General features: G+C 41.0%; 1 protein-coding gene across 2 annotated transcripts in view; it reads right to left on the bottom strand.

Moving 5' to 3' along the window:
- The window catches only part of ERAL1 (Era like 12S mitochondrial rRNA chaperone 1), a 94,614-nt gene that overhangs the window by 59,769 nt on the left and 20,958 nt on the right, over positions 1–13,887 (bottom strand). The window contains exons 6-7 of one of the 2 annotated variants that reach the window (XM_078779565.1): positions 13,672–13,733; positions 13,281–13,393 (exon numbers count right to left, since the gene is read on the bottom strand). The exons of the other annotated variant lie outside the window; for it this stretch is intronic. Coding sequence (XP_078635691.1) covers positions 13,281–13,393; positions 13,672–13,733 — 175 coding nt within the window. The remainder of the gene's footprint in view (positions 1–13,280; positions 13,394–13,671; positions 13,734–13,887) is intronic. 2 annotated transcript variants of the gene reach the window in all.

Raw genomic sequence — 13,887 nt, 5'->3', positions numbered from 1 at the left:
TGTTTGTGGTTAATCATTTTTTTTCACGTTTAGATCACTCTGTAGACCACAGTTATTATTGGAAACTCCTGTAACTTCGCATATCAGAGTCCTATAGAGATACCCTTCAGCACACAAAATTTTGAAGGTCAAGGTCAAAGGTCAAGGTCACTTTGTGGTCAATCATGGAGGTCGACGAAACCCTTATTTTTTGAGTAACTTTGATCGGATCGTCTCCAAACTTCATGGGAATCTAGTATATGGTCCGGCGCTCAGCTGATTAGTTTTTGGTGGCGATCGGCCTTGACCTTCATGGTTAGCGCTGGAGGTCGAAAATTATTGACCCCAAGGTCAAATTACGAAACCCTTATTTTTTGAGTAACTTTGATCTTATGATCTCCAAACTTGGTGGGTATATAGGGTGTGGTATGGCGCTCAGTTGATTAGTTTTTGGTATCGATCGGCCTTGACCTTCAAGGTCATTTTGAAGGTCATTCAATTTTGACCAAAAGGTAAAATTTTCAAGTTTCAGTTACCATATCGAGTCATTGGAAACTCCTGTAACTTCGCATATCAGAGTCCTATAGAGATACCCTTCAGCACACAAAATTTTGAAGGTCAAGGTCAAAGGTCAAGGTCACTTTGTGGTCAATCATGGAGGTCGACGAAACACTAATTTTTTGAGTAACTTTGATCGGATCGTCTCCAAACTTCATGGGAATCTAGTATATGGTCCGGCGCTCAGCTGATTAGTTTTTGGTGGCGATCGGCCTTGACCTTCATGGTTAGCGCTGGAGGTCGAAAATTATTGACCCCAAGGTCAAATTACGAAACCCTTATTTTTTGAGTAACTTTGATCTTATGATCTCCAAACTTGGTGGGTATATAGGGTGTGGTATGGCGCTCAGTTGATTAGTTTTTGGTGTCGATCGGCCTTGACCTTCAAGGTCATTTTGAAGGTCATTCAATTTTGACCAAAAGGTAAAATTTTCAAGTTTCAGTTACCATATCGAGTAGTACCTCAAATTGAAGCCCTTGTTGAGTGCTTTCCAAACATATAACTAGTTTGACAATGTGACGTCATTTGACGGCGTTATGACGAAAAAACTGCACTTTTCATGTATATTGTATTGCTTTAGTTCGCATTGTTTAGGTCACTCTGTAGAGCACAGTTCCCTTTGGAAACTCTTGTAAGTTCGCATATCAGAGTCTTTTAGAGATACCCTTTAGCACACAAAATTTTGAAGGTCAAGGTCAAAGGTCAAGGTCACTTTGCGGTCAATTTGTCAAGGCAAGATACGGTTCACCCTGTGGGTGAGTTTTATTTGTTTGTTTGTTTTTTTGTTTGTGGTTAATCATTTTTTTTTCACGTTTAGATCACTCTGTAGACCACAGTTATTATTGGAAACTCCTGTAACTTCGCATATCAGAGTCCTATAGAGATACCCTTCAGCACACAAAATTTTGAAGGTCAAGGTCAAAGGTCAAGGTCACTTTGCGGTCAATCATGGAGGTCAACGAAACCCTTATTGTTTGAGTAACTTTGATCGGATCGTCTCCAAACTTCATGGGAATCTAGTATATGGTCCGGCGCTCAGCTGATTAGTTTTTGGTGGCGATCGGCCTTGACCTTCAAGGTCATTTTGAAGGTCATTCAATTGGGTCAATCATGGAGGTCAACGAAACCGTTATTTTTTGAGTAACTTTGATCTTATGATCTCCAAACTTGGTGGGTATATAGGGTGTGGTATGGCGCTCAGCTGATTAGTTTTTGGTGTCGATCGGCCTTGACCTTCAAGGTCATTTTGAAGGTCATTCAATTTTGACCAAAAGGTAAAATTTTCAAGTTTCAGTTACCATATTTACCACAGTTATTATTGGAAACTCCTGTAACTTCGCATATCAGAGTCCTATAGAGATACCCTTCAGCACACAAAATTTTGAAGGTCAAGGTCAAAGGTCAAGGTCACTTTGCGGTCAATCATGGAGGTCAACGAAACCCTTATTTTTTGAGTAACTTTGATCTTATGATCTCCAAACTTGGTGGGTATATAGGGTGTGGTATGGCGCTCAGCTGATTAGTTTTTGGTGTCGATCGGCCTTGACCTTCAAGGTCATTTTGAAGGTCATTCAATTGGGTCAATCATGGAGGTCAACAAAACCCTTATTTTTTGAGTAACTTTGATCTTATGATCTCCAAACTTGGTGGGTATATAGGGTGTGGTATGGCGCTCAGCTGATTAGTTTTTGGTGTCGATCGGCCTTGACCTTCAAGGTCATTTTGAAGGTCATTCAATTTTGACCAAAAGGTAAAATTTTCAAGTTTCAGTTACCATATCGAGTAGTACCTCAAATTGAAGCCCTTGTTGAGTGCTTTCCAAACATATAACTAGTTTGACAATGTGACGTCATTTGACGGCGTTATGACGAAAAAACTGCACTTTTCATGTATATTGTATTGCTTTAGTTCGCATTGTTTAGGTCACTCTGTAGAGCACAGTTCCCTTTGGAAACTCTTGTAAGTTCGCATATCAGAGTCTTTTAGAGATACCCTTTAGCACACAAAATTATGAAGGTCAAGGTCAAAGGTCAAGGTCACTTGGCAAGATACGGTTCACCCTGTGGGTGACATATGTTTATTTGTTTGTTTGTTTGTTTTTTTGTTTGTTATCTTGCCAAAACGAAGTTTTTGCAAGATGTATTAGTCAGCTTGTATGTTTGTTTTTATCTTGCCAAAACGAAGTTTTTGCTAGATGTATCAGTCAGCTTGTATGTTTGTTTGTTTGTTTGTTTTTTTGTTTGTGGTTAATCATTTTTTTTTCACGTTTAGATCACTCTGTAGACCACAGTTATTATTGGAAACTCCTGTAACTTCGCATATCAGAGTCCTATAGAGATACCCTTCAGCACACAAAATTTTGAAGGTCAAGGTCAAAGGTCAAGGTCACTTTGCGGTCAATCATGGAGGTCAACGAAACCCTTATTGTTTGAGTAACTTTGATCGGATCGTCTCCAAACTTCATGGGAATCTAGTATATGGTCCGGCGCTCAGCTGATTAGTTTTTGGTGGCGATCGGCCTTGACCTTCAAGGTCATTTTGAAGGTCATTCAATTGGGTCAATCATGGAGGTCAACGAAACCGTTATTTTTTGAGTAACTTTGATCTTATGATCTCCAAACTTGGTGGGTATATAGGGTGTGGTATGGCGCTCAGCTGATTAGTTTTTGGTGTCGATCGGCCTTGACCTTCAAGGTCATTTTGAAGGTCATTCAATTTTGACCAAAAGGTAAAATTTTCAAGTTTCAGTTACCATATTTACCACAGTTATTATTGGAAACTCCTGTAACTTCGCATATCAGAGTCCTATAGAGATACCCTTCAGCACACAAAATTTTGAAGGTCAAGGTCAAAGGTCAAGGTCACTTTGCGGTCAATCATGGAGGTCAACGAAACCCTTATTTTTTGAGTAACTTTGATCGGATCGTCTCCAAACTTCATGGGAATCTAGTATATGGTCCGGCGCTCAGCTGATTAGTTTTTGGTGGCGATCGGCCTTGACCTTCATGGTTAGCGCTGGAGGTCAAAAATTATTGACCCCAAGGTCAAATTACGAAACCCTTATTTTTTGAGTAACTTTGATCTTATGATCTCCAAACTTGGTGGGTATATAGGGTGTGGTATGGCGCTCAGCTGATTAGTTTTTGGTGTCGATCGGCCTTGACCTTCAAGGTCATTTTGAAGGTCATTCAATTGGGTCAATCATGGAGGTCAACGAAACCCTTATTTTTTGAGTAACTTTGATCTTATGATCTCCAAACTTGGTGGGTATATAGGGTGTGGTATGGCGCTCAGCTGATTAGTTTTTGGTGTCGATCGGCCTTGACCTTCAAGGTCATTTTGAAGGTCATTCAATTTTGACCAAAAGGTAAAATTTTCAAGTTTCAGTTACCATATCGAGTAGTACCTCAAATTGAAGCCCTTGTTGAGTGCTTTCCAAACATATAACTAGTTTGACAATGTGACGTCATTTGACGGCGTTATGACGAAAAAACTGCACTTTTCATGTATATTGTATTGCTTTAGTTCGCATTGTTTAGGTCACTCTGTAGAGCACAGTTCCCTTTGGAAACTCTTGTAAGTTCGCATATCAGAGTCTTTTAGAGATACCCTTTAGCACACAAAATTATGAAGGTCAAGGTCAAAGGTCAAGGTCACTTGGCAAGATACGGTTCACCCTGTGGGTGACATATGTTTATTTGTTTGTTTGTTTGTTTTTTTGTTTGTTATCTTGCCAAAACGAAGTTTTTGCAAGATGTATTAGTCAGCTTGTATGTTTGTTTTTATCTTGCCAAAACGAAGTTTTTGCTAGATGTATCAGTCAGCTTGTATGTTTGTTTGTTTGTTTGTTTTTTTGTTTGTGGTTAATCATTTTTTTTTCACGTTTAGATCACTCTGTAGACCACAGTTATTATTGGAAACTCCTGTAACTTCGCATATCAGAGTCCTATAGAGATACCCTTCAGCACACAAAATTTTGAAGGTCAAGGTCAAAGGTCAAGGTCACTTTGCGGTCAATCATGGAGGTCAACGAAACCCTTATTTTTTGAGTAACTTTGATCGGATCGTCTCCAAACTTCATGGGAATCTAGTATATGGTCCGGCGCTCAGCTGATTAGTTTTTGGTGGCGATCGGCCTTGACCTTCAAGGTCATTTTGAAGGTCATTCAATTGGGTCAATCATGGAGGTCAACGAAACCCTTATTTTTTGAGTAACTTTGATCTTATGATCTCCAAACTTGGTGGGTATATAGGGTGTGGTATGGCGCTCAGCTGATTAGTTTTTGGTGTCGATCGGCCTTGACCTTCAAGGTCATTTTGAAGGTCATTCAATTTTGACCAAAAGGTAAAATTTTCAAGTTTCAGTTACCATATTTACCACAGTTATTATTGGAAACTCCTGTAACTTCGCATATCAGAGTCCTATAGAGATACCCTTCAGCACACAAAATTTTGAAGGTCAAGGTCAAAGGTCAAGGTCACTTTGCGGTCAATCATGGAGGTCAACGAAACCCTTATTTTTTGAGTAACTTTGATCTTATGATCTCCAAACTTGGTGGGTATATAGGGTGTGGTACGGCGCTCAGCTGATTACTTTTTGGTGTCGATCGGCCTTGACCTTCAAGGTCATTTTGAAGGTCATTCAATTGGGTCAATCATGGAGGTCAACGAAACCCTTATTTTTTGAGTAACTTTGATCTTATGATCTCCAAACTTGGTGGGTATATAGGGTGTGGTATGGCGCTCAGCTGATTAGTTTTTGGTGTCGATCGGCCTTGACCTTCAAGGTCATTTTGAAGGTCATTCAATTTTGACCAAAAGGTAAAATTTTCAAGTTTCAGTTACCATATCGAGTAGTACCTCAAATTGAAGCCCTTGTTGAGTGCTTTCCAAACATATAACTAGTTTGACAATGTGACGTCATTTGACGGCGTTATGACGAAAAAACTGCACTTTTCATGTATATTGTATTGCTTTAGTTCGCATTGTTTAGGTCACTCTGTAGAGCACAGTTCCCTTTGGAAACTCTTGTAAGTTCGCATATCAGTCTTTTAGAGATACCCTTTAGCACACAAAATTATGAAGGTCAAGGTCAAAGGTCAAGGTCACTTGGCAAGATACGGTTCACCCTGTGGGTGACATATGTTTATTTGTTTTTTTGTTTGTGGTTAATCATTTTTTTCTCACGTTTAGATCACTCTGTAGACCACAGTTATTATTGGAAACTCCTGTAACTTCGCATATCAGAGTCCTATAGAGATACCCTTCAGCACACAAAATTTTGAAGGTCAAGGTCAAAGGTCAAGGTCACTTTGCGGTCAATCATGGAGGTCAACGAAACCCTTATTTTTTGAGTAACTTTGATCGGATCGTCTCCAAACTTCATGGGAATCTAGTATATGGTCCGGCGCTCAGCTGATTAGTTTTTGGTGGCGATCGGCCTTGACCTTCATGGTTAGCGCTGGAGGTCAAAAATTATTGACCCCAAGGTCAAATTACGAAACCCTTATTTTTTGAGTAACTTTGATCTTATGATCTCCAAACTTGGTGGGTATATAGGGTGTGGTATGGCGCTCAGTTGATTAGTTTTTGGTGTCGATCGGCCTTGACCTTCAAGGTCATTTTGAAGGTCATTCAATTTTGACCAAAAGGTAAAATTTTCAAGTTTCAGTTACCATATCGAGTAGTACCTCAAATTGAAGCCCTTGTTGAGTGCTTTCCAAACATATAACTAGTTTGACAATGTGACGTCATTTGACGGCGTTATGACGAAAAAACTGCACTTTTCATGTATATTGTATTGCTTTAGTTCGCATTGTTTAGGTCACTCTGTAGAGCACAGTTCCCTTTGGAAACTCTTGTAAGTTCGCATATCAGAGTCTTTTAGAGATACCCTTTAGCACACAAAATTATGAAGGTCAAGGTCAAAGGTCAAGGTCACTTTGCGGCCAATCATGGAGGTCGACGAAACACTAATTTTTTGAGTAACTTTGATCGGATCGTCTCCAAACTTCATGGGAATCTAGTATATGGTCCGGCGCTCAGCTGATTAGTTTTTGGTGGCGATCGGCCTTGACCTTCATGGTTAGCGCTGGAGGTCGAAAATTATTGACCCCAAGGTCAAATTACGAAACCCTTATTTTTTGAGTAACTTTGATCTTATGATCTCCAAACTTGGTGGGTATATAGGGTGTGGTATGGCGCTCAGTTGATTAGTTTTTGGTGTCGATCGGCCTTGACCTTCAAGGTTAGCGCTGGAGGTCGAAAATTATTGACCCCAAGGTCAAATTTTGAAATCGTAGGTACCATATCGAGTAATACCTCATATGAATGCCCTTGATGAGTGCTTCCCAGATCTGTAAACAGTTTGACGCTATGACGTCATTTGATGACGTCATGACGAAAAAACGGAATTTTCATGAAAAAATTATTTCCTCAGTTCTCATCAAAATCTTTCAATATTTCATGTGCGTTGGTCATGAAGACATACTATTCACCATACGAAATTATTAAGGTCAAGGTCAAAGGTCAAGGTCACTTTGCGGTCAATCATGGAGGTCAACGAAACCCTTATTTTTTGAGTAACTTTGATCTTATGATCTCCAAACTTGGTGGGTATATAGGGTGTGGTATGGCGCTCAGCTGATTAGTTTTTGGTGTCGATCGGCCTTGACCTTCAAGGTCATTTTGAAGGTCATTCAATTTTGACCAAAAGGTAAAATTTTCAAGTTTCAGTTACCATATCGAGTAGTACCTCAAATTGAAGCCCTTGTTGAGTGCTTTCCAAACATATTTAGACATTATATAAATGACGTCATTTGGTGACGTTATAAGGCAAACACGTATTTTTCAAGGTCACTCTCTAGAACGATTATCATCGGAATATCTCGTGGGCAGACATTCCTCAAAGAGTCGCTTCTAGTGGATAGCAGTTCTGTTCACCTCAGTGTGACCTGAAGCAAGTCACTCATGTTCACATTTTGGCAAGATACGGTTCACCCTGTGGGTGACATATGTTTATTTTATTTTCGTTTAATTAACGATATCTGCCAAACCACGTGACCTATCGCAAATTCTAAAATGATATTTTAGTAGACTGACATGCTGAACAGATCTGTGAAGTTTCTCCTCGATTGGATCAAAAATGAGGGAGGAGCTAGGTTTTAAAGGTTCATGCTTAAAAACGTCATAACTCTGAAACCATGTGACGCATGACATCATGCTCACTGACTTTTTTGTTCGACATGGGTATGCGATTCTGCTTGCAAAGTTTGGCCTCGATCTGTTCAGCCGTTGCAGAGAAAAAGGGGTTTTCGTGTTTTCACGAAAAACAATATGGCGGCCGAACCACGTGACCTGCGACGTCATAATTACCATTAAAATATTCTACAGACCGAGTCCCTCCTATGGTGAAAATTTGATCTCAATCGGCCCTATTATTGCAGAGAAAATGTTTTTTAAAGGAAATTAAAACTTAAAATGGCAATAGCACTGGGAGACATGGCCTGGAAGGACAAAATGGTGCGTTTCTTCTTCTTTCAACAATAAAGACTTATAGCTTCGAGACCGTAAATCCAATCATCTTGAAATTTTGCACACTTGTTCCACTTGATGAGAGCTACATTGCATTAAAAATTCAAGTCGATCCATGCAGTGGTTCAAGAGGTACAAGCTTTTTAAAATTTAACTTCCATTATTTATTGCGGCCAAACCATGTGACATCAAAACTTCTCAAGTAACATTGAAACATCCCCCCATGAGGAACATTTGTGTAAAGTTTCCACTCGATATCTCCACAAATTATGGAGGTGATACCATTTCTAGTTTGAGCTTTAAAACGTCATAACTCTGAAACCATGTGTCGGATGACATCGTGCTCGTTGACTTTTCTGTTCGTCATGGGTATGCGAATCTGCATGCCAAGTTTGGGCTCGATCCGTTCAGCCGTTGCAGAGAAAAGGGGTTTTTTTTGTGTTTTTTCACGGAAAACAAGATGGCGGCCGAACCATGTGACGTATGACTTCGAAATTTTTTGCAATCTGAGAGTTTTTTAACTAAGCATCTGGGAAAAAAATCCCATTTTCGGCGGAGAAATTTTTTTGTTTGACGAATTCTAACCTCTTAACGTTAGCATTTTTAATATACTCGATACACATGTCTTTTGTTCCCATTGAAGAGTTCTTTAGAATGAGCCATTCCTCAAATTTTTCCATTGAGCCGTTTCGGAGATACAGAGGGGAAAATTTGAATTTGTTTTACAAGATGGCGCCCATACCACGTGAGATATGACGTCATAATTAGCATTAAAAAATTATAGGAGCCGAGATGATCATTCGATGAAAATTTCCTGTCAATCCGACCAGCGGTTGCTGAGAACATTAATTATGAAGTTTTCGGACGTGCAAAATAGGGCGGAAGAATAATAACTAGAACTGCCACTTTAAAACTGCTGGCAGTGATGACAGGTTTACTCGCACCCACTTTTGATACAACCCCACTTTTCATACAACCCCACTTTTGATACAACCCCACTTTTCATACAACCCCACTTTCATTGGACATGCTTTGACACAACCCCCTTGTATACAACCCCGACACACACACACACACACACACACACACACCCCTCCCCCCACACACACCCCACCCCCAACACACACACACACACACATATCCACACACACACACACACACACACACACACACACACACACACACACACACACACACACACACACACACACACACACCCCCCTCCCCCCACACGCACACACATATCCAGACAAACGCACATCCCCCTCCCCCCACCCCCCAAGACACATCCCCCACACACATCCCCCGACACACAACCCCACACCCCCGCCCCCCACACACACACATCCCCACACACACACACATTCCCCCTACCCCCCACCCACATACACACACACAAACACATGCACACATCACCCCACCCCAACCCCCAACACACACACACACACACACACACACACACACACACACACACACACACACACACACACACAAACACACGCATACATCCCCCAACACACACACACACACACACACACACACACACACACACACACACATCCCCCCACCCCTAACACAAACACACGCACACATCCCCCCACCCCCCCAACCCTAACACACATGCACACACACAAACACCCCCACACCCCTCCCCCCACATGCACACCCCTCCACACGTACACACACACACACACACCCCCACCTCGACACACACACACACACACACACACATACATACATATACACACACACCCACACACAAACACCCCCACACCCCTCCCCCCACACGCACACCCCTCCACACAAACACACACACATCCCCCCACCCCATCCATTAAAAAAAATATTTTCGTTTAATTAACGATATCTGCCACCCGTGGAAGAACGTCATGCCGTGGCATGACGTCATCCGTGGCCCGTGCCGTATGTCAGCGGAAGAACGAAGTATCCCGTCGATCGAACTTGGTCAAATTTTTCATGATTGTCACCAAATTTGTTGTGGTATTTAGTTAACTCATCCGAGACAATATGACCATCGAAATCCGATTTGAAATCGGAGCCAAATTGACGCCGCAAGGTGTGCCTGCAAGCATGGATATTTTACCTGTGGAAGATTTCACTTTGGAAATGCGACCAATTTAAAATGTTAGATTTTGAATAACTTAGTCATTTTAAATCGGATTTCCACAAAATAAAGGTCACCATTGCTTGCAGATACCTCTCTTTCTCCTTAAAATTGAAGACAGGATGAACTTCAGAGCGAGAAATAAGCCGAGGCGGCGGAGAGTTTTACAATGTTATTTTCCAATGTAAATGACAATATCGTGTAGTTTTACGAAAATTCATCACAATTTGCCTAGATTTGTTGCATTCGAATGTTAACACCCTCTAGCGACTGCCAAATCCGAAGACAATTTAATTTCGAGCTACCCGTAGCTCGTGAGGTGGTTATGTCACATGGCCTGGTCAAAAAAAAGTGTTGTGGTTCTTCTTCTTCAGGCAATAACAACTTCTAGTTTCCAGACCGTACATCCAATCATCTTGAAATTTTGCTCACTTGTTACTCTTCATGACTTCTACTATAGTATGAAGTTTCACGTCGATCAATAAAGCAATTCAAGAGATACCCATTTAAAAAAGAGAAATTTTCGTTTAATTAACGATATCTGCCAAACCACGTGACCTATCGCAAATTCTAAAATGACATGTTAGTAGACTGACATGCTGAACAGATCTGTGAAGTTTCTCCTCGATTGGATCAAAAATGAGGGAGGAGCTAGGTTTTGAAGGTTCATGCTTAAAAACGTCACAACTCTGAAACCATGTGACGCATGACGTCATGCTCGCTGACTTTTTTGTTCATCATGGGTATGCGATTCTGCCTGCAAAGTGTGGCCTCGATCTGTTCAGCCGTTGCAGAGAAAAAGGGGTTTTCGTGTTTTCACGGAAAACAATATGGCGGCCGAACCACGTGACCTGTGACGTCATAATTACCATTAAAATATTCTACAGACAGAGTCCCCCCTATGGTGAAAATTCGATCTCAATCGGTCCAATTATTGCAGAGAAAATGTTTTTTTAAAGGAAATTAAAACTTAAAATGGCAATAGCACTGGGAAGACATGGCCTGGTAGGACAAAATGGTGCGTTTCTTCTTCTTTCAACAATACAGACTTATAGCTTCGAGACCGTACATCCAATCATCTTGAAATTTTGCACCCTTGTTCCGCCTGATGAGAGCTACATTGCATTAACAATTCAAGTCGATCCATGCAGTGGTTCAAGAGTTACAAGCTTTTTAAAATTTAAATTCCATTATTTATTGCGGCCAAACCATGTGACATATCAAAATGTCTCAAGTAACATTGAAACATACCCCCATGAGGAACATTTGTGTAAAGATTCCACTCGATATCTCCACAAATTATGGAGGTGATTCCATTTCTAGTTTGAGCTTTAAAACGTCATAACTCTGAAACCATGTGTCGGATGATGTCGTGCTCGCTGACTTTTTTGTTCGTCATGGGTATGCGAATATGCATGCCAAGTTTGGGCTCGATCCGTTCAGCCGTTGCTGAGAAAAAGTGGTTTTTGTGTTTTTTCATGGAAAACAAGATGGCGGCCGAACGATGTGACGTATGACTTCGAAAATTTTTGCATTCTGCGTTTTTTTTAACTAAGCATCTGGGGAAAAAATCCCATTTTCAGGGGAGAAAATTTTTTGTTTGACGAATTCTAACCTCTTAACGTTAGCATTTTTAATATACTCGATACACATGTCTTTTGTTCCCGTTGAAGAGTTCTTTAGAATGAGCCATTCCTCAAATTTTTCCATTGAGGCGTTTCGGAGATACAGAGGGGAAAAGTTGAATTTGTTTTACAAGATGGCGCCCATACCACGTGACCTATGACGTCATAATTAGCATAAAAAAATTATCGGAGCTGAGACGATCATTTGATGAAAATTTCCTGTCAATCCGACCAGCGGTTGCTGAGAACATTAATTATGAAGTTTTCGGAGGTGCAAAATAGGGCGGAAGAATAATAAGAAAAACTCTAGCAGTAATAATAGGTTTCCTCTCCATTTCATGGAGAGTAAACCTAATAAGAAAATCTCTCGCAGTAATAATAGGTTACTCTCCATTTCATGGAGAGTAAACCTAATAAATTGTTAAAATGGACTACCTGACTGACTGGACGTCGTTAACAGCTCTTCGTTAACATCTCATGGCTTTAATAGCTCTTCATTAACCTGTCATGGCTTTAACAGCTTTTAGTTAACATCTCGTGGCTTTAACAGCTCTTCGTTAACATGTCGTGGCTTTAACAGCTCTTCATTAACCTGTCATGGCTTTAGCAGCTTTTAGTTAACATCTCGTGGCTTTAACAGCTCTTCGTTAACATGTCGGGCTTGAAGAGCTCTTCGTTAACATGCCGTGGCTTTAACAGCTCTTCGTTAACATGTCGTGGCTTTAACAGCTCTTCGTTAACATGTCGTGGCTTTAACAGCTCTTCGTTAACATCTCGTGGCTTTAAGAGCTCTTCGTTAACATGTCGTGGCTTTAACAGCTCTTCGTTAACATGTTGTGGCTTTAACAGCTTTTCATTAACATGTTGTGGTTTTAGGAGCTCTTCGTTAACATGTTGTGGCTTTAAGAGCTCTTTGTTAACATGTCGTGGCTTTAACAGCTCTTTGTTAACATGTCGTGGCTTTGACAGCTCTTCGTTAACATGTCGTGGCTTTAACAGCTTTTCGTTAACATGTTGTGGCTTTAAGAGCTCTTCGTTAACATGTTGTGGCTTTAAGAGCTCTTTGTTAACATGTCGTGGCTTTAAGAGCTCTTCGTTAACATGTCGTGGCTTTAACAGCTCTTTGTTAACATGTCGTGGCTTTAACAGCTCTTCGTTAACATGTCGTGGCTTTAACAGCTCTTCGTTAACATGTCGTGGCTTTAACAGCTCTTCGCGACTGTCGTAGACGAGCTTAAAATGGAGGAATGTTCAAATCCCTTTACATCGACCATATCCAGATGCATCACACAACACACTCCTCTCCCCAACACCACCTACATTTTATTAATTCCTCCCCAACCTCTTTTGTTCTCTCCTACCCTTCTCACTACCTCTTTACCAATTTAATACATTTAAATCACTCCAAGTCCCTTAACTTAGCAAAGTCCACTGGTGTATGCCCCAAATCCCAAGGCACCTTGTTAAGTACGAGAATTGCTGGCACATCCGCATGCTGCTTGAGGCAGCTCATGATGTGGAAATCCAAGCCGTGCTGGCTCCATGTATCGCAAGCATCCACCAGCACCAGCACTACGAGTTAATGAACAAAATATTCATTTGAGGAAAACCTTCACAGGTATTCAAATGTAATATGTACATCAAGGTACTGCAAGCATCTTTTGTCACCATTTGGTAAAGGAGGTCAAAAAGCTTCAACATAATTGAATAGAAACTGGGAAAGGGAGGTCAATAGGGTGGAATAATGTGCCGAAGTACTCAAGAGGGGGAGGGCCGGTGTAGGGGATGCAAGGGTAGTTTGCAGTCAGGGCAGGGAGGGCCAAGGCCACAACAGGCCTAATATTTCATACCCAGATCAACTTCATGAAGACTTTTTTGTGGGTCACCAAGTGTAGACTCTTCCAAATGATGACTATTTCAGGAGATGGGGATTAAGGAGGAAGGGGGATGCGGGGGTGGGGGGTGGGGGGGGGACAGTGAGTGGTCCAATTTCATCAACAGAATGAATGGGCAGCAAACAGCACAAAGCGAGATAGAGAAATAAAATATCAAACATGTCCAGATAC

This window comes from Myxine glutinosa, chromosome 6, assembly GCF_964187855.1.
Source record: "Myxine glutinosa chromosome 6, kmMyxGlut1.1, whole genome shotgun sequence".
NCBI classification, from domain to species: domain Eukaryota; kingdom Metazoa; phylum Chordata; class Myxini; order Myxiniformes; family Myxinidae; genus Myxine; species Myxine glutinosa.
The sequence above is the reverse complement of the archived record's forward strand: the minus strand, read 5'-3'. Positions and strand labels throughout refer to the sequence as shown.